Here is a 13,388-nt window from a genome sequence, read left to right as displayed (position 1 = left end):
TCTGAGGTCCTATTTCAAAAGAAAAAAAATCAATCTCACTTATGCAAGGTAACTCTGAAAATTATTTTAAAATTTAGTTTATTGAAGCTTAACTCAGTTTTCTCTGTGAAACTTTTCTCTTCCTCACTTGAGGCATCTGGGTAGCAGAAACTCAAGGATATATTGGCATTGGAAAGAGGAGCTGTGGCCTATCACTGTGATGCCCATGGATTCCAGGCTTGCTCAGCTGGTGTCCAGGACTGGACCTCTGCTTCTGCCCAGCTGTAGCAGGCCCTGCCTTGCTTTGGTGTTTGCACCGTGCGCTCTTGCTATCTACAGTTCCTGATGTCCTCAGGCTATGAATCCATGCACATTCTAACCTTCCCCACTCCAGAACCTCAGCCTCTTGCCACCTTTTTGGGGGGGATGGAGGTTGGGGGGTGGGGGAGAGATGATAGTGCTAAGTGGTTATTTTTTTAAAGAAATAAAATCATGACTCTCTTACAAAAATTATACGAATACATGGCAAAGATTTTATTTAGCTCATTAATTAATGAGGGAACCAGTAAGATGTTACAACCAGTTCAAGAATTGTTAGTACAGAATCTAGAATTTTTCCCATCAGTATTAAGCTCCAGCAAGGCAACTACCACCAGGAGGCTCCAAACTACAATAGGGAGGGGATAGTTTGGGCCCACACAGCCAACCCCAGGACATCTCAGTAGGTTCACTGCTTGCCATTTGCCTTAGCTATTTCACTGGCCTTTAAATAATGTGACCTTGTATTTAATGTAATTAAACTTGTTGGACTTCACTGATTGTGTTACTGGTGGGAGTTACTATTTTTGGTTAGATAATGTCTCTCTGAAATCTAAACTGAACTCAACATATGTATGCAAACATCTAACTATCTCATTATTTCCTCCACTGTAGTGTGTGTGTGTTTTTCTGAGCATTCATGTATTGAAATATCATTTTATTTTAAATTAGAGGCCTGGTGCATGATATTCATGCACTTGGCGGGGGGGGGGGGGGGGCCTCAGCCTGGTCTGGAGGCTCCAGCCACCACAGTTGCACTCACCAGCCGTGAACCCCTTCTGTCTGAGGGGCTCTCCTCCTGTGGGAGCACACTGATCACCAGGGGGGAAGCTCCTGCATTGGGCACCTGCCCCCTCATGGTAGTGACTGGTCCTTCTGCCATTTGGTCAATTTGCATATTAGCCTGTTATTATATAGGATTGGTTTCTTTTCATGTGTTTCATTGTATGACAGAGAATTAGATATTTTTTAAAATTATGAACTAGGTAGATTATATTATCTAAGAATCTCATTTCAGAATAATTTTTAAAACACAAAATTGTTAATAAAGATAGACACTGGTTTTGATAAGAGTTGAAAGCTATTGAATTACATCATTCTGCCTCTTCGAGAGACCTGTACTCTGGTCATTGAGAGAAAATATCTCTAGTACAGACAGTGACACCGAGCTTTAGGTAGGGTTTGCCTTCCCAAAATGGTGAGTCCTGACACTTCCTATTAAATGGCCTGAGTGGGGCCAATGTCTCATCAATATGTAGATCACATGTGTCAAACACAAGGCCCGCGGGCCAAATCCGGCCCGCCAGGCCTTGCAATGTGGCCCGCACCGCGCTGTCATCACTGCACTCCGCTGCGTTTCCATCACAATGGCAGTTTATGACTGTTCAGTAAACCATTCGGCCCGCGATTTAGGCTGGATTTTAGATTTTGGCCCCTTCTCTGATTGAGTTCGACACCCCTAATGTAGATGATACTTAAAGTCTATTTTGCTATTTCTCCTCCAATATACTTATATAAATTAATGCAATGAATAATTAGGGTACTTAATGATTTTTATTTTCCATGCCACTTCCAAAATAAAATATGCTCACTGAATGTATCCATGTGAAATGTTCATATTAGGCAAACTTATACAGACAGAAAACAGATTGATGGTTGCCTATAATTGGGGGGGGAGGAAGAGAAGGTTGAAAGAAAAAGGGGAGTGACTGATAAAAGGTATAGGGTTTTTTTGGGGAGGTGATTAAAATGTTCTTAAATGTTCTTAAGTTGTGATGATGGTTGTACAATTTTGTGACTATACTAAATGTCAATGACCTGTTCGCATTAAATTAGTCAATTACATGTGAACTATATTCCAATAAAGCTATTACAAAAGGATTGCTGAAAGTAAATAAATAAATAAATAAATAAATAACAAAAACAAAATAGTGGCAGAAAGTTCAGTAACACTGATACTTACATTAACATGGAAAGTAAAAAATGTATCTATGAATTTCGTGATTTAACTAGATTTTCAGGTATGATTTTAAGGTTTTGCCTCGGGTTTGTGTGTGTGTGTGTGTGGGGGTGCTATTTATGATAAAATGCATCACAAGAGAAATGAGCTTAAAAAAAAAAAAAAAAGACTGCTAAGTAAGTATAAAGGACCCAGAAATTGTTTGATTTGAAAGCTGTCGATTTCTAAAAATGGCAAATGATGCTACCCTGTTTCCCCGAAAATAAGACAGTGTTTTATATTAATTTTTGCTCCCAAAGATGCGCTAGATCTTATTTTCGGAGGATGTCTTATTTTCAGGGAAACACGGATAAGTAAAACAACACACACACACACCCAGAGTCAGGCAAAGAACAAACTGAAGGCACTGTCAGGAAAATATGCTCTAAAGATGAAGGTAATTTTCTGACTAAAATATTTCCTTCAGAGAGTTCTAAGTTGGTATCTCCAAGAACCATCCAAACATCAGGGCTTCTAAAAAAAAAAAAACCCAAAAAGTATTGTCCCTGCTATAAACAACCATATGCAGATTTTTGTGAGGAGATAAGTTTTCAACACCTTTGAGTAAAATACTAAGGAGTGCAACTGCAGGATCACATGGTAAAAGAATATTTAGTCTTCCCAAGTGCAATACTATTTGCATTTCCACCAGCAATGAATGCGAGTTCCAATTGTTCTATATCCTTGCCAGCATTTGATGTTGTTAGTGTTTTGGATTTTTGCTATTCTAATAAGTGTGTAGTGGTACCTTCATTGTTCTTTTAATTTGTAATTTTGTAAGAACATATGTTATCTTTCCATATGTTTATTTGACATCTATATATTTACTTGGGTGAGGTGCCAGTTCCGGCCTTTTGCTCATTTTTTAAATGGCATTGTTTACTGTTATGTTTTAAGAGTTCTTTGTCTATTTTGGATAATAGGCCTTTATCAGATATGTATTTTGCTAATATTTTCTCCCAGTCTCTTGCTTGTCTCTTCTGAGCATATGTTTTACAGAGCATATGTTTTAAATTTTAATGAAACTAGTGTATCACTGGATCTGTTTTAGCTAAAAAGTCATTGCCAACCCCAAGGTCATCAAGATTTCTCTTAAATTAACTTATAGGCATTTTGTAGCTTTGCCTTTACATGTAGGCCTCATTTTGAGTTAATTTTTGTAAAGGCTGTAAGGTCTGTGCTTATTATTCATGTTTTTCCATGTGGATATTCTGCTGTTTCAGCACCATTTGTTAAAAAGACTATATTTGTTCCATTGTATTGCCTTTGTCAAAGATTAGCTATGTTTGTGTGGGTCTATTTCTAAGTTTTTGATTCTGTTCCATTTATCTATTTGTCTAGTCTTTTACCAATAGCAGACTGTCTTGGTGACTGTAGTTTTATAGTAAACTAGTGGCCCTGTGCACAAATTCATGCACATTGGGTGCACAGATTCATGCACATTGAAAGGAAATTGTGCCAATAGTTGGTCTTCAGACATATTCTGTCGACGCTTTCTTTCAGCTTCTGAATGTCAACAAAAACAACCAAATTCATGATAGACTATGACATATAAAAACACACGCGTGCAACTGACCAGTGAGAGCTTTATATGTATTGCACATACACAAGTCAACGTTTATTTTTAAATTGCCAGTGTGCGTCATATGCACCAGTGGTCACTTAGGCTTTTATATATATAGATCTTAAGGTGAGAGAATCCAACTTTGTTCTCCTTCAATATTGTGTTGGCTATTCTGGGTCTTTTGCCTCTTTATATACACTTTAGCATCAATTTGTCAATATGTACAAAATGCCATGGATTGTACTGAATCTATAGATCAATTTGAGGAAAACTGACATCATCATGATATTGAGTAACTGCTATACACAAACATGGAATATTTCTCTATTCAGTTCTTTGATTTCTTTCATTAGAGTTTTATAGTTTTCCTTACATAAATCTTGTACATGTTTTGTTAGATTTATATTGGAGTACTTAATTTTCTTTGGTGCTACTATAAATGATACTGTGCTTTTAATTTCAAAATCCACCTGTTCATTGTTGACATATAGGAAAGTGACTGATTTTGCACATTAATCTTTTATCATACAACCTTGCTATAACAACTTATTAGTTCCACTTGTCAATTTGTTCTTATTTTCTACATAAACAATCATGAAACTGAACAAAGACAGTTTTCTTTTTTCCTAATCTATACACCTTTAATTTCCTTTTTTTGTCTTAGTTCACTAACTACAATTTTCAGTATGATGTTGAAAAAGAGTGGTGAAAGGACACATCTCTGCCTCGTACCTGATCTTAGTGAGATAACTTCAAGTTTTTCAACAGTAAGTATGATGTTAGATGAAGCATTTTTGTAGTTATTCTTTATTAAGTAGAGGAAAACCTCTCTATTTCTAGTTTACTGAGAATTATTTATCATGAATGGGCTCTGGATTTTCTTAAATGCTTTTCTGCATCTATTGATATGTGTGATTTTTCTTTTGGGGGGGACCTGTTGATATGATGGATTACATTAATTGTGGTTTTGGGTTTTTATAATGTTTAAAAAACTTTCCATACCTGAAATAAATTGTACTTGGTCGTGTATGCAATTCTTTCTATACATGGTTAGATTCAATTTGCTAATATTTTACTGAAGATTTTTCTATGTTCATAAAAAATATTGGCCTTTAGTTTTCTTTTTCTTTTTTTGTAATGTCTTTGTATGGTTTTGGTATGCTGTTCTCATAGAATGAGTATCAGTTTCTATTTTCTGAAAGATTGTAGAGAAATTACATAATTTCTTCCATAAGTAGAATTCACTAATGAAAACATCTGGGCCAGAGGCTCTGTAGTTACTGATCACTGATTCAATTTCTTTCATAGCTCTAGCCATTTGGCTCAGTGGATAGAGCATCAGCCTGCAGACTGAAGGGTCCTGAGTTTGATTCTGGTCAAAGGCGGACTGAAGGGTCCTGGGCTTTGTGTAGGAGGCAACTGATCAATATGTTTCTCACATCGATATTTCTGTCTTTCCCTCTCTTCCACTCTCTAAAAATCAATGGGGAAAATCCTCTGTTGAGGATTTTAAATTTTTTTAATAGTTATACACCAATTCAAATTGTCTGTTTCTTATTGTGTGAGTTTTGGCAAATTGTCTTTCAAGTAACTGGTCCATTGCACTTAAGTTATCAAATTTGTGAGCATAGCCGGGACCCGTTTGGCTCAGTGGATAGAGCATCGGCCTGCGGACTGAAGGGTCCCGGGTTTGATTCCGGTCAAGGGCATGTATGTGCCTTGGTTGCGGGCACATGCCCAATGGGGGGGGTGCAGGAGGCAGCTGGTCGATGTTTCTCTCTCATCGACGTTTCTAACCCTCTGTCCCTCTCAATTCCTCCCTGTGTAAAATCAATAAAATATATATTTTTTTTAAATTTGTGAGCATAGGGTTGTCTGTAGTATGCCTCTATTATCCTTCAATGTCTGTGAGATCTACAATGATATCCCTTTTTTCCACTTTTGATATTAGTAACTTGTGTACTTTTTTTCTTAATCTGGTTAGAGGCTCATCAATTTTATAGATCTTTTCAAATAACCAGCTTTAGTTTTCATTGATCTTCTCTATTGATATTGTTTGTCAATTTTATTGATTTTTGCTTACTTTGGTTTTAATTTATTTTCTTTTTCTAGTTTCATAAGGTAAAAGTTTAGTTGATTTTAGATCTTTTTAATATATCAATACAAATCTTCTGCTATAAATTTTCCTCTAATCACTACTTTCACTGCATCCCAAAAATCTTGGTAAGTTATATATTCATCTTTATTTATTGTAGTTAACAGTATTTTTTAAGTTCTCCTGAGATTTCTTTTACCCATATGTTACTTAGAAGTGCTTTATCTCCCAAGTATTTTGGGATTTGGCATCCAAACTGTCTTTTAACTAAAGGAACCTCAAAGAGTGTTAGCATCCAGTTATGATGAAGATATAGATAAAAATGTTGTCATACATCAGTGGTTAGCAAACTGCGGCTCGAGAGCCACATGCAGCTCTTTGGCCCCTTGAATGTGGCTCTTCCACAAAATACCACGTGTGGGCGCACACAGACAGTGCGACTGAAACTTCGTGGCCCATGCACAGAAGTCTCGGTTTTCAGCTCTCAAAAGAAATGTCAATCATTGTACTGTTAATATTTGGCTCTGATGACTAATGAGTTTGCCAACCACTGTCATGCATTATGATACTATAAGCTGGTATCGTATTTTTGGAATGTATTTTGGTAGTCTCTACCAAAGTTAAAATTTTACGTGGATAGCCTGGTTGGGTGGCTCAGTCAGTGTTTGAGCAACAATCTAGGAACTAGTTCACTGTTCAATTCCCAGTCAGGTCATTTGCCCAGGTTGTGGGCTCCATCCCCAATCAGGCAGAAGGCAACTGATTAATGACTTTCTCTCATCATTGATGTTTCTATCCTCTCCCTTCCTCTCTGAAATCAATCAAGATATATTTTTAAATTTTTTAAATGTATATGCAAATTGGCATAACCAATGGACACGAACACTGGGGCGGTGGGGGCTTGTCCTGGGGGGTGGAAGTGGCCTGGGAGAGGTCAATTGGGGAAAAGGGAGACATAAGTAATATTTTAAACAAAAATAAACAAACAAATAATTAACTAACTAATTAATTAATTAATAGGAGAGAGAAGGAAACCGATGCATGTAATGTTAAATGCATCTAGAAATTATGGTCCTAGTATACAAAAAAAAAGTAATACAGTAATCCTCTCTCATCCTTGGGAATGAAACCACAGAAAGCACGGAACCCTATGTGTAACCATGTTTTCCTTTACCTACCGGCCTAGGATAAAGTTTTACTTTATAAATTAGGCACGGTAAGAGATTTACAACTAATAAATAAAAATAAAAAAACAGAACAGTTATAACAACATACTGTAATAAAAGTTCCGTGAATGTGATCTCTCTCTAAAAATATCGTTTATCGTTCTTGCCGTCATCTTCATAGCCTCAGCGTACCGCTTTTTGCTTACCTTATCAGGTCGGACGCTTTTTCTTACGGCTTCTCTTCGGCAGATCCACAGCATCGCTACTCCTGTGCAGGGGGGGGCCATTAAAAAGGAAAACAACGGGGACGCGAACACCGTTCCCACAAAACCGTTCCTGTGACAACCAAGATGGCCACTCAGCGAGCAGCGCGTACCCCACGCCCAGCAGAGGGAGGATTCGCGTCCCTCGCGAGAGGAAGCGGGCCTCACGAGATTTCATCACACTGCTCCGCGCAGCCTGCAGCTGTAAAACTTCTGAGTTATTTCTGGATTGTCCCATTTAATATTTTCAGACCACGGTGGATCGCGGGGAACGGAAACCACGGAGAGCGACACTGTAGATAAGAAGGGATTACTGTATGTGAGCGGTGGCGAATTTGGGAAGAGGAGGTCTAAGGGGCTTGATTTCTGAAAATCTTACATCCACCTGAACTGAAAGGTGCAGAATTCGCTTCCAAGTGCTCCCTGAGACATTCATTGGAATAATCATTTTCTCTTTTTCCAACCTCTTAGCAATATGTTGGAAAAGAATACCATTAACAAGTAACTGGAAGATACCCATCATTTTTATCTTGTTAGTTACTAAATCTAGAAGCATAAAGACTTTATAAACTTCTAGTGAGAGTTTTCCATAAGTCATCATAAAGGTCTGATAAAATCAGAGTACAGTTACGTCGCCCTAAGATGTTATCCCTCCTTTAATGCAACTTAGTCCTCAGGTTGAAAAAGGCAGTTCTGAGCTGGGGAAGCATATGGTGGTGGCTTCACCTCAGAATTCAGGGACCCTGTGGCCGGGAAATAAGGGAGGTCACAAGCAGAAAGGCACCGGTGCCATCCAAACCGCAGACTTGAACAAGAGAAATAAGAGCAACTGACCAGAACCACACATCCGCAAACACTGATTGAGAATGATTTATTAAGGTCCAATTAGTATGTTCTCAATTTCAAATAGTCCATAGCTCCTTCAGAATACATGCGCATGAGTGAAAGTCCAAGTTCATTTATTTCCCTTCCAATAAAAAACAAAACAAACAAACAAACAAAAACGCTCTGTGTACTGTATAAAGTATGTGCAAAGACCTTTCTGCTAACTGGCTCCCCGTATGCTTTTCACTGTGGGCACTTGCCACGTCAGCCCTCTGCTTAACTGGTGACCATGCACTGACTTCCTCCTTCCTAGACAACTGTCTTCTTTTGGACATCTTTCTCTTAAACGTACTCCCGACTTCCCCGTACCTGCTTCATGACTGTGACTTTATTGGTTACTTACCACAAACTGGTGCGATTAGACAGATATTCCCTAACATGGCAGCAGTCCATCGGGGGTGATTCTTGGGGAATACACAATATCCAGTCACATGCTGACACTCAACCAATTTGCTAAAGAAGGGTCCCAAGATGTTTAATAGGAAGATCCTTCATTCACTTGGCACGTTTGACTTCTTTGTGTTTTCTTGAATGCTACATTATAGTTGTGGCTACTAAGAGCTGAATAATTGGTCCCTCATATAAAATTTGGAATTGCTAGACATGTGAATTAGGGTATCCTGGTTATTGGTGACAGTTCACTGTTTCTTAGTCCATCTTACTATATAAAAAAGTCACTCTACTCTAACCACTGAACTTCCTTTGTAAAAAGGTAATTTAACTGGCTTTCCTCACAATTGTCACCCATGAGGTGCAAAGCAGGAAATCCCTTTTTATAAAAGGTATGAACATAAAAAGACAATTCACATTTAAAAAAAAAATCCTTCATAGGAACATATCCTAAGTAAATAATCAATTATATGGAAAAAAGTCTTATGTACACAATTTTTTTTTGCAACATCATTTATAATAATGAAAATTAAAAAGAACCTAAGTAGTCAACAATATGGAAATGATTAAATAAACTGAGTTGCATCCATTAAATGGAATATTATATAGCCGTAAAAATTATGTCTTTGTAAAATTTTTAATGCCATAGGAAAATGTGGCAATTCTGTAGTGGAAAAAAAACCTGATTATAAAATTGTTTACAGTATGATCCCAATTATATAAAAAGGTATATAATATACATATAGGCATACACAGGGGGAATAGCTGTTAGCGGTGGTTACTTCTGGATTGTGATATTTATTACCAGTAATTATTTTTTGTTTTATACATTTCTGCATTTTTCAAGTTTCCTATAATGACTATGTATTATTTCATAATACAGAAAAACACAGGCTATTTAAAAATCATTCTGATGTACTAATAATTAGAATGTACTTGGGTATTATAAATATGTGGGAACAATATTACTGAGCTTCATCTTCTAAGACATTTTTAGAGTACATATCATTTCGGTAACAAACGTACAACCCATTTTTTTTAATATGTGTTACAACACTTTAATAAAAAGGTAATGTGATTAGAGCATTGTTTGTTTCATAACCTAAACAAATACTGGCTTTGACATCTAGGTTCTCCTATTTCCTAGAAGATTTAAAATTAATATCCTTTTATCTTTTTAAGTAAGACATACTACATACATATATTTCATGTATGCTTTCTAAAAAAAAAGTCTAATTTATAATTTTCCTACATGTGGAAAAAAATGAAATTACGGTAGTTTAAAAAGTCTCTAGTCTTATCCATCACAAGCATACTGATAGGCATAAACATGTTTATTAAATGAAATGTAATCCTTTAAAAATAAAAAAGGGAAGCCTGCATGTAAATGAAGTTGTGGATTCCATTAGTCAGCGTTTATTCTGACTTGCACCAAACCACACAAAATCTTTTAAAGTCTAGTTAGTGTCATCTCTGTCTAAAGGAACACTCCAGAGTCTATTTACGAATTCCATTATAAGAGCTCCACTGTCTACTCTCAAAGGGAATGGGGATCCAGATGAGGGTTGTCACATAAGCTAATTTTCAACATATGTCAAGTCTTGTTGGGTCTAGGAACAAATACTGCCGTTGGTTAATGTTTAAGTACATGAGTTTGTTTTTCCTCTCTTTCTCTCTCTCTCTCTCTCACATCCCACACCTTGCCCAGGCATTTGGGTAGGGGAGGCTTTTCATCCCTCAATGGACGATGCTGGCTTCTCCTCTTCATTTCCTTTCTAAACCACGGAGTGGTCATTGCTGTGAACTCCCGCCAAGATGGTGTGGTTGAGGGAGGAAGCTGAGCGGTCGGAGCCTTCCGTGGGGCCACTGGTGTTCTCACTGCGCTGGCAGCAGAGGATCTGTCTGAAGGTGGCGCTCATCTCCTTGTCGCGGTAGGAGTAGATGATGGGGTTCATGGCAGAGTTGAACTCAGCAAGCAGAAGGAAGAATTTCTCATAGGCCAGAACATCACACTGTGGACAGCACACATCGAGAAGTAACAAGACCAGTCCAGGTGTCCAGCAGATAATAAAGGCACCTATAAAGGACAGAGAGAGGGGTGGGAGGATTTAAATAAGAGAGGACAAATATAATTATGAAACTAGCAACCATAAGGTGAAATAATTCCCATTCAATATAAACAATACTGAGATTCAAAACCACCAGGTCACCACTTGAAATAAAATGTTCATATTGTGAAATAACCAGGAAAAAAAATTAATGATAAGATAATCAATTTAATAAAACCTCATTAATTCAGACCTTACTAAGATTGAATATTTATGAGACATTGATGACAATTACTATGAGCGAAACATAGAGTTGCTAAGCAACTGAGACATGAAAAACTTGATTCAGGATACACACTTTGATGCTTATAGAGGTATGGACTTTAATAGCATAAGATTGTTTTTAGGCAAAAGTTAAGCACTATGACAAATGTCCTTTAATATTTAGTTGAGGCACAGTTTCTGAATTCGGGTTGATTGGGCTCAAATCCTTGTTTTGTTGTTTTATAAACTGGGTAAATTTAGGCAAATTACTTTTCATACCTCAGTGTTCTCATCTGAAAAAAAATAAATGGTTATATTTTCCTCATCAGGCTTGTCGTTTGTTGAAAAGAGTAAATGGGTGCTCACTATTGATTTTTAGGGAGAGTGGAAGAGAGAGGGAAAGGCAGAAATATCAACGTGAGGGAAACACATTGACTGATTGCCTCCTACATAAGCCCCGACTAGAGTCTGGGCCAGGGAGAAGCCTCCAGTTGAGGTATGTGCCCTTGACAGGAATCAAACCCAAGACCCTTTGGTCCGCAGGCTAATACTGTATCCACTGAGCCAAACAGGCTATGGCTGTTTGATTTTATTTTTATTCAATAGCCACTTAAATGGTGCTTTTCCATATGTTTTATAAAAATCAACTTATTCAATTTGCACAATAGCCATATGAGATAGCAGATATTCTCCCATCATGCAGATGAAAAAACTGAGACCCAAAACATTAAGTAACTTGCTCAAGGCCATGGTATTAGGAAATGGCAGATAGAAAATATACAGCAGAGCTTCTGCTTTTAGAGGCTGGGTCCAGAGTCCACACTCCAGAAAATATGGTTGCACTCCCACTTCTTGAAATTAATAAAATTAAATATTTAAAACCAAATGTTAGGCTTTACACATCTTACAAATTTAGATCAATGATGGTCTCTTTCTTCCTCAACTACTCTGAATCATTAAATTTTTGCAATAAAAGGAAGAATGGAAAGGTTATATTCTTAATTCCAGCTTATTTAGTCCCTGAAATCACCCATTTGGCTCCCAGGGAAAATGAAAGTGGTAAAATCTACCACTGTGTTACTCCAGGATGATCTGGGATCCTCGGCTCGGAGAACATGAGTCAATAGAACCAGTGGATACTGTCCTGTCCCATTCCATCTCGCCCATATGCGTCAGGCCATACAATGTGTAGATAGCAAATAGAGATGACCCCAGACGAGCTTTTGAATCTTTAGACTTAAATAGCACTGGCCTAGGTGGACACAGACTTGCACGAGGGTGGCGGATTTGGAGACTAGCCTCAAGGAATGAACTTCACAAAATGTAAACAAACAAGATTTCGTCTCCAACCAGCCCAGTTTTTTTGGGTGCAAGCTTTCCTTTTTGAATCTTTTCAACAGAGAAATGAAAATAAAGGAGAAAAGTACCCCCACAAAGCTCTTTGTTTTAAAACACAAATGTGTACTGGTTTTAAACTGCCATTCACTTTGAAGACTGTCCAAGGTATTTCACTTTCTAATAAATACAATACCTTAGGCTTTCCTTAGAGAGAGGGGAAAAAAAATATTTCAAACATCAGGAGATAATAGCCAAGAAGCTATTTGAACTTCAAGTAAAAATGTTAATAAAGCACTTATTCCAAGTCCTTGGATTTCCTTGCTTGAAAATCACTTAGAAAGCTAAACATAAAGGAAAATGAAAGGAATGCCTCTGGAGTTTCAGAAATAATGCATTATTCATTGAGAAACCAGGAAGGGCATTATTCTCGGGGTGGAAAATGCCTGGATGGAAATGCATAGTGCCATTATTCCATTTACTTGGAAACTGAAAACATGCAAACTCTTCATGAATGGAACAGCATTCTTTCAAGTTTTCTTTCCCCTTTCCTTCATCAAAGCTCTGATTGAACTCAAATTCAGAGCTCGATTAGATACCAGCAACAAGGATCTTAATAGATTTATTTTAAATAAAATGATCTTTTGCTCCTTCCAGGCAGTAGAAGGGGACTCCTTCTTCTCATGGACTTGCTCAAACTGTGTGACTTTGTTCAAAACTGAGAGAAGTCAAATACAGTCATTTGTTGTTTATAATTTCTTCTAATTCCTAAATTCAAGAAGAGCAAGATTTTTTTTAAATAAAGCTATGGTCCCATAAACTAGTCTGATGGGCCTAACTTTTAGACACCACCACCACCACCACCCCCTAACACACACACACACACACACACACACACAGAAAATGCAAGAAGCCTTGCTAGGTTGGAGATAGGAAGTGGGAAACACCGTGGCCTGATACAGAAACTAATATATGTGGACGCTTCATTGGGGAACTCAAAATTCTCTTCCCTTCTTCTCGCTGAAAATAAATGTTTTCAGTACTATGATTAGGCCCAACCACACAGTCCCAGCGCTACATTT

The 13,388-nt window shown here is 37.5% G+C and overlaps 1 protein-coding gene across 6 annotated transcripts in view; it reads right to left on the bottom strand.

The window, feature by feature from the left end:
- Nucleotides 1-8,238: 8,238 nt before the first annotated feature.
- Nucleotides 8,239-13,388, bottom strand: part of LPAR1 (lysophosphatidic acid receptor 1) — a 114,526-nt gene continuing 109,376 nt past the window's right edge. For all 6 annotated transcript variants that reach the window (XM_045579919.1, XM_045579918.1, XM_036433030.2 and 3 more), the window contains one exon: nucleotides 8,239-10,736. In XM_045579919.1, the coding sequence (XP_045435875.1) occupies nucleotides 10,435-10,736 (302 nt within the window). In that variant the 3' untranslated portion in view covers nucleotides 8,239-10,434. The remainder of the gene's footprint in view (nucleotides 10,737-13,388) is intronic.

This window comes from Pipistrellus kuhlii, unplaced genomic scaffold (genome assembly GCF_014108245.1).
Source record: "Pipistrellus kuhlii isolate mPipKuh1 unplaced genomic scaffold, mPipKuh1.p scaffold_m20_p_12, whole genome shotgun sequence".
Lineage (NCBI taxonomy): Eukaryota > Metazoa > Chordata > Mammalia > Chiroptera > Vespertilionidae > Pipistrellus > Pipistrellus kuhlii.
This window is presented reverse-complemented; position numbering and strand designations above follow the sequence as displayed.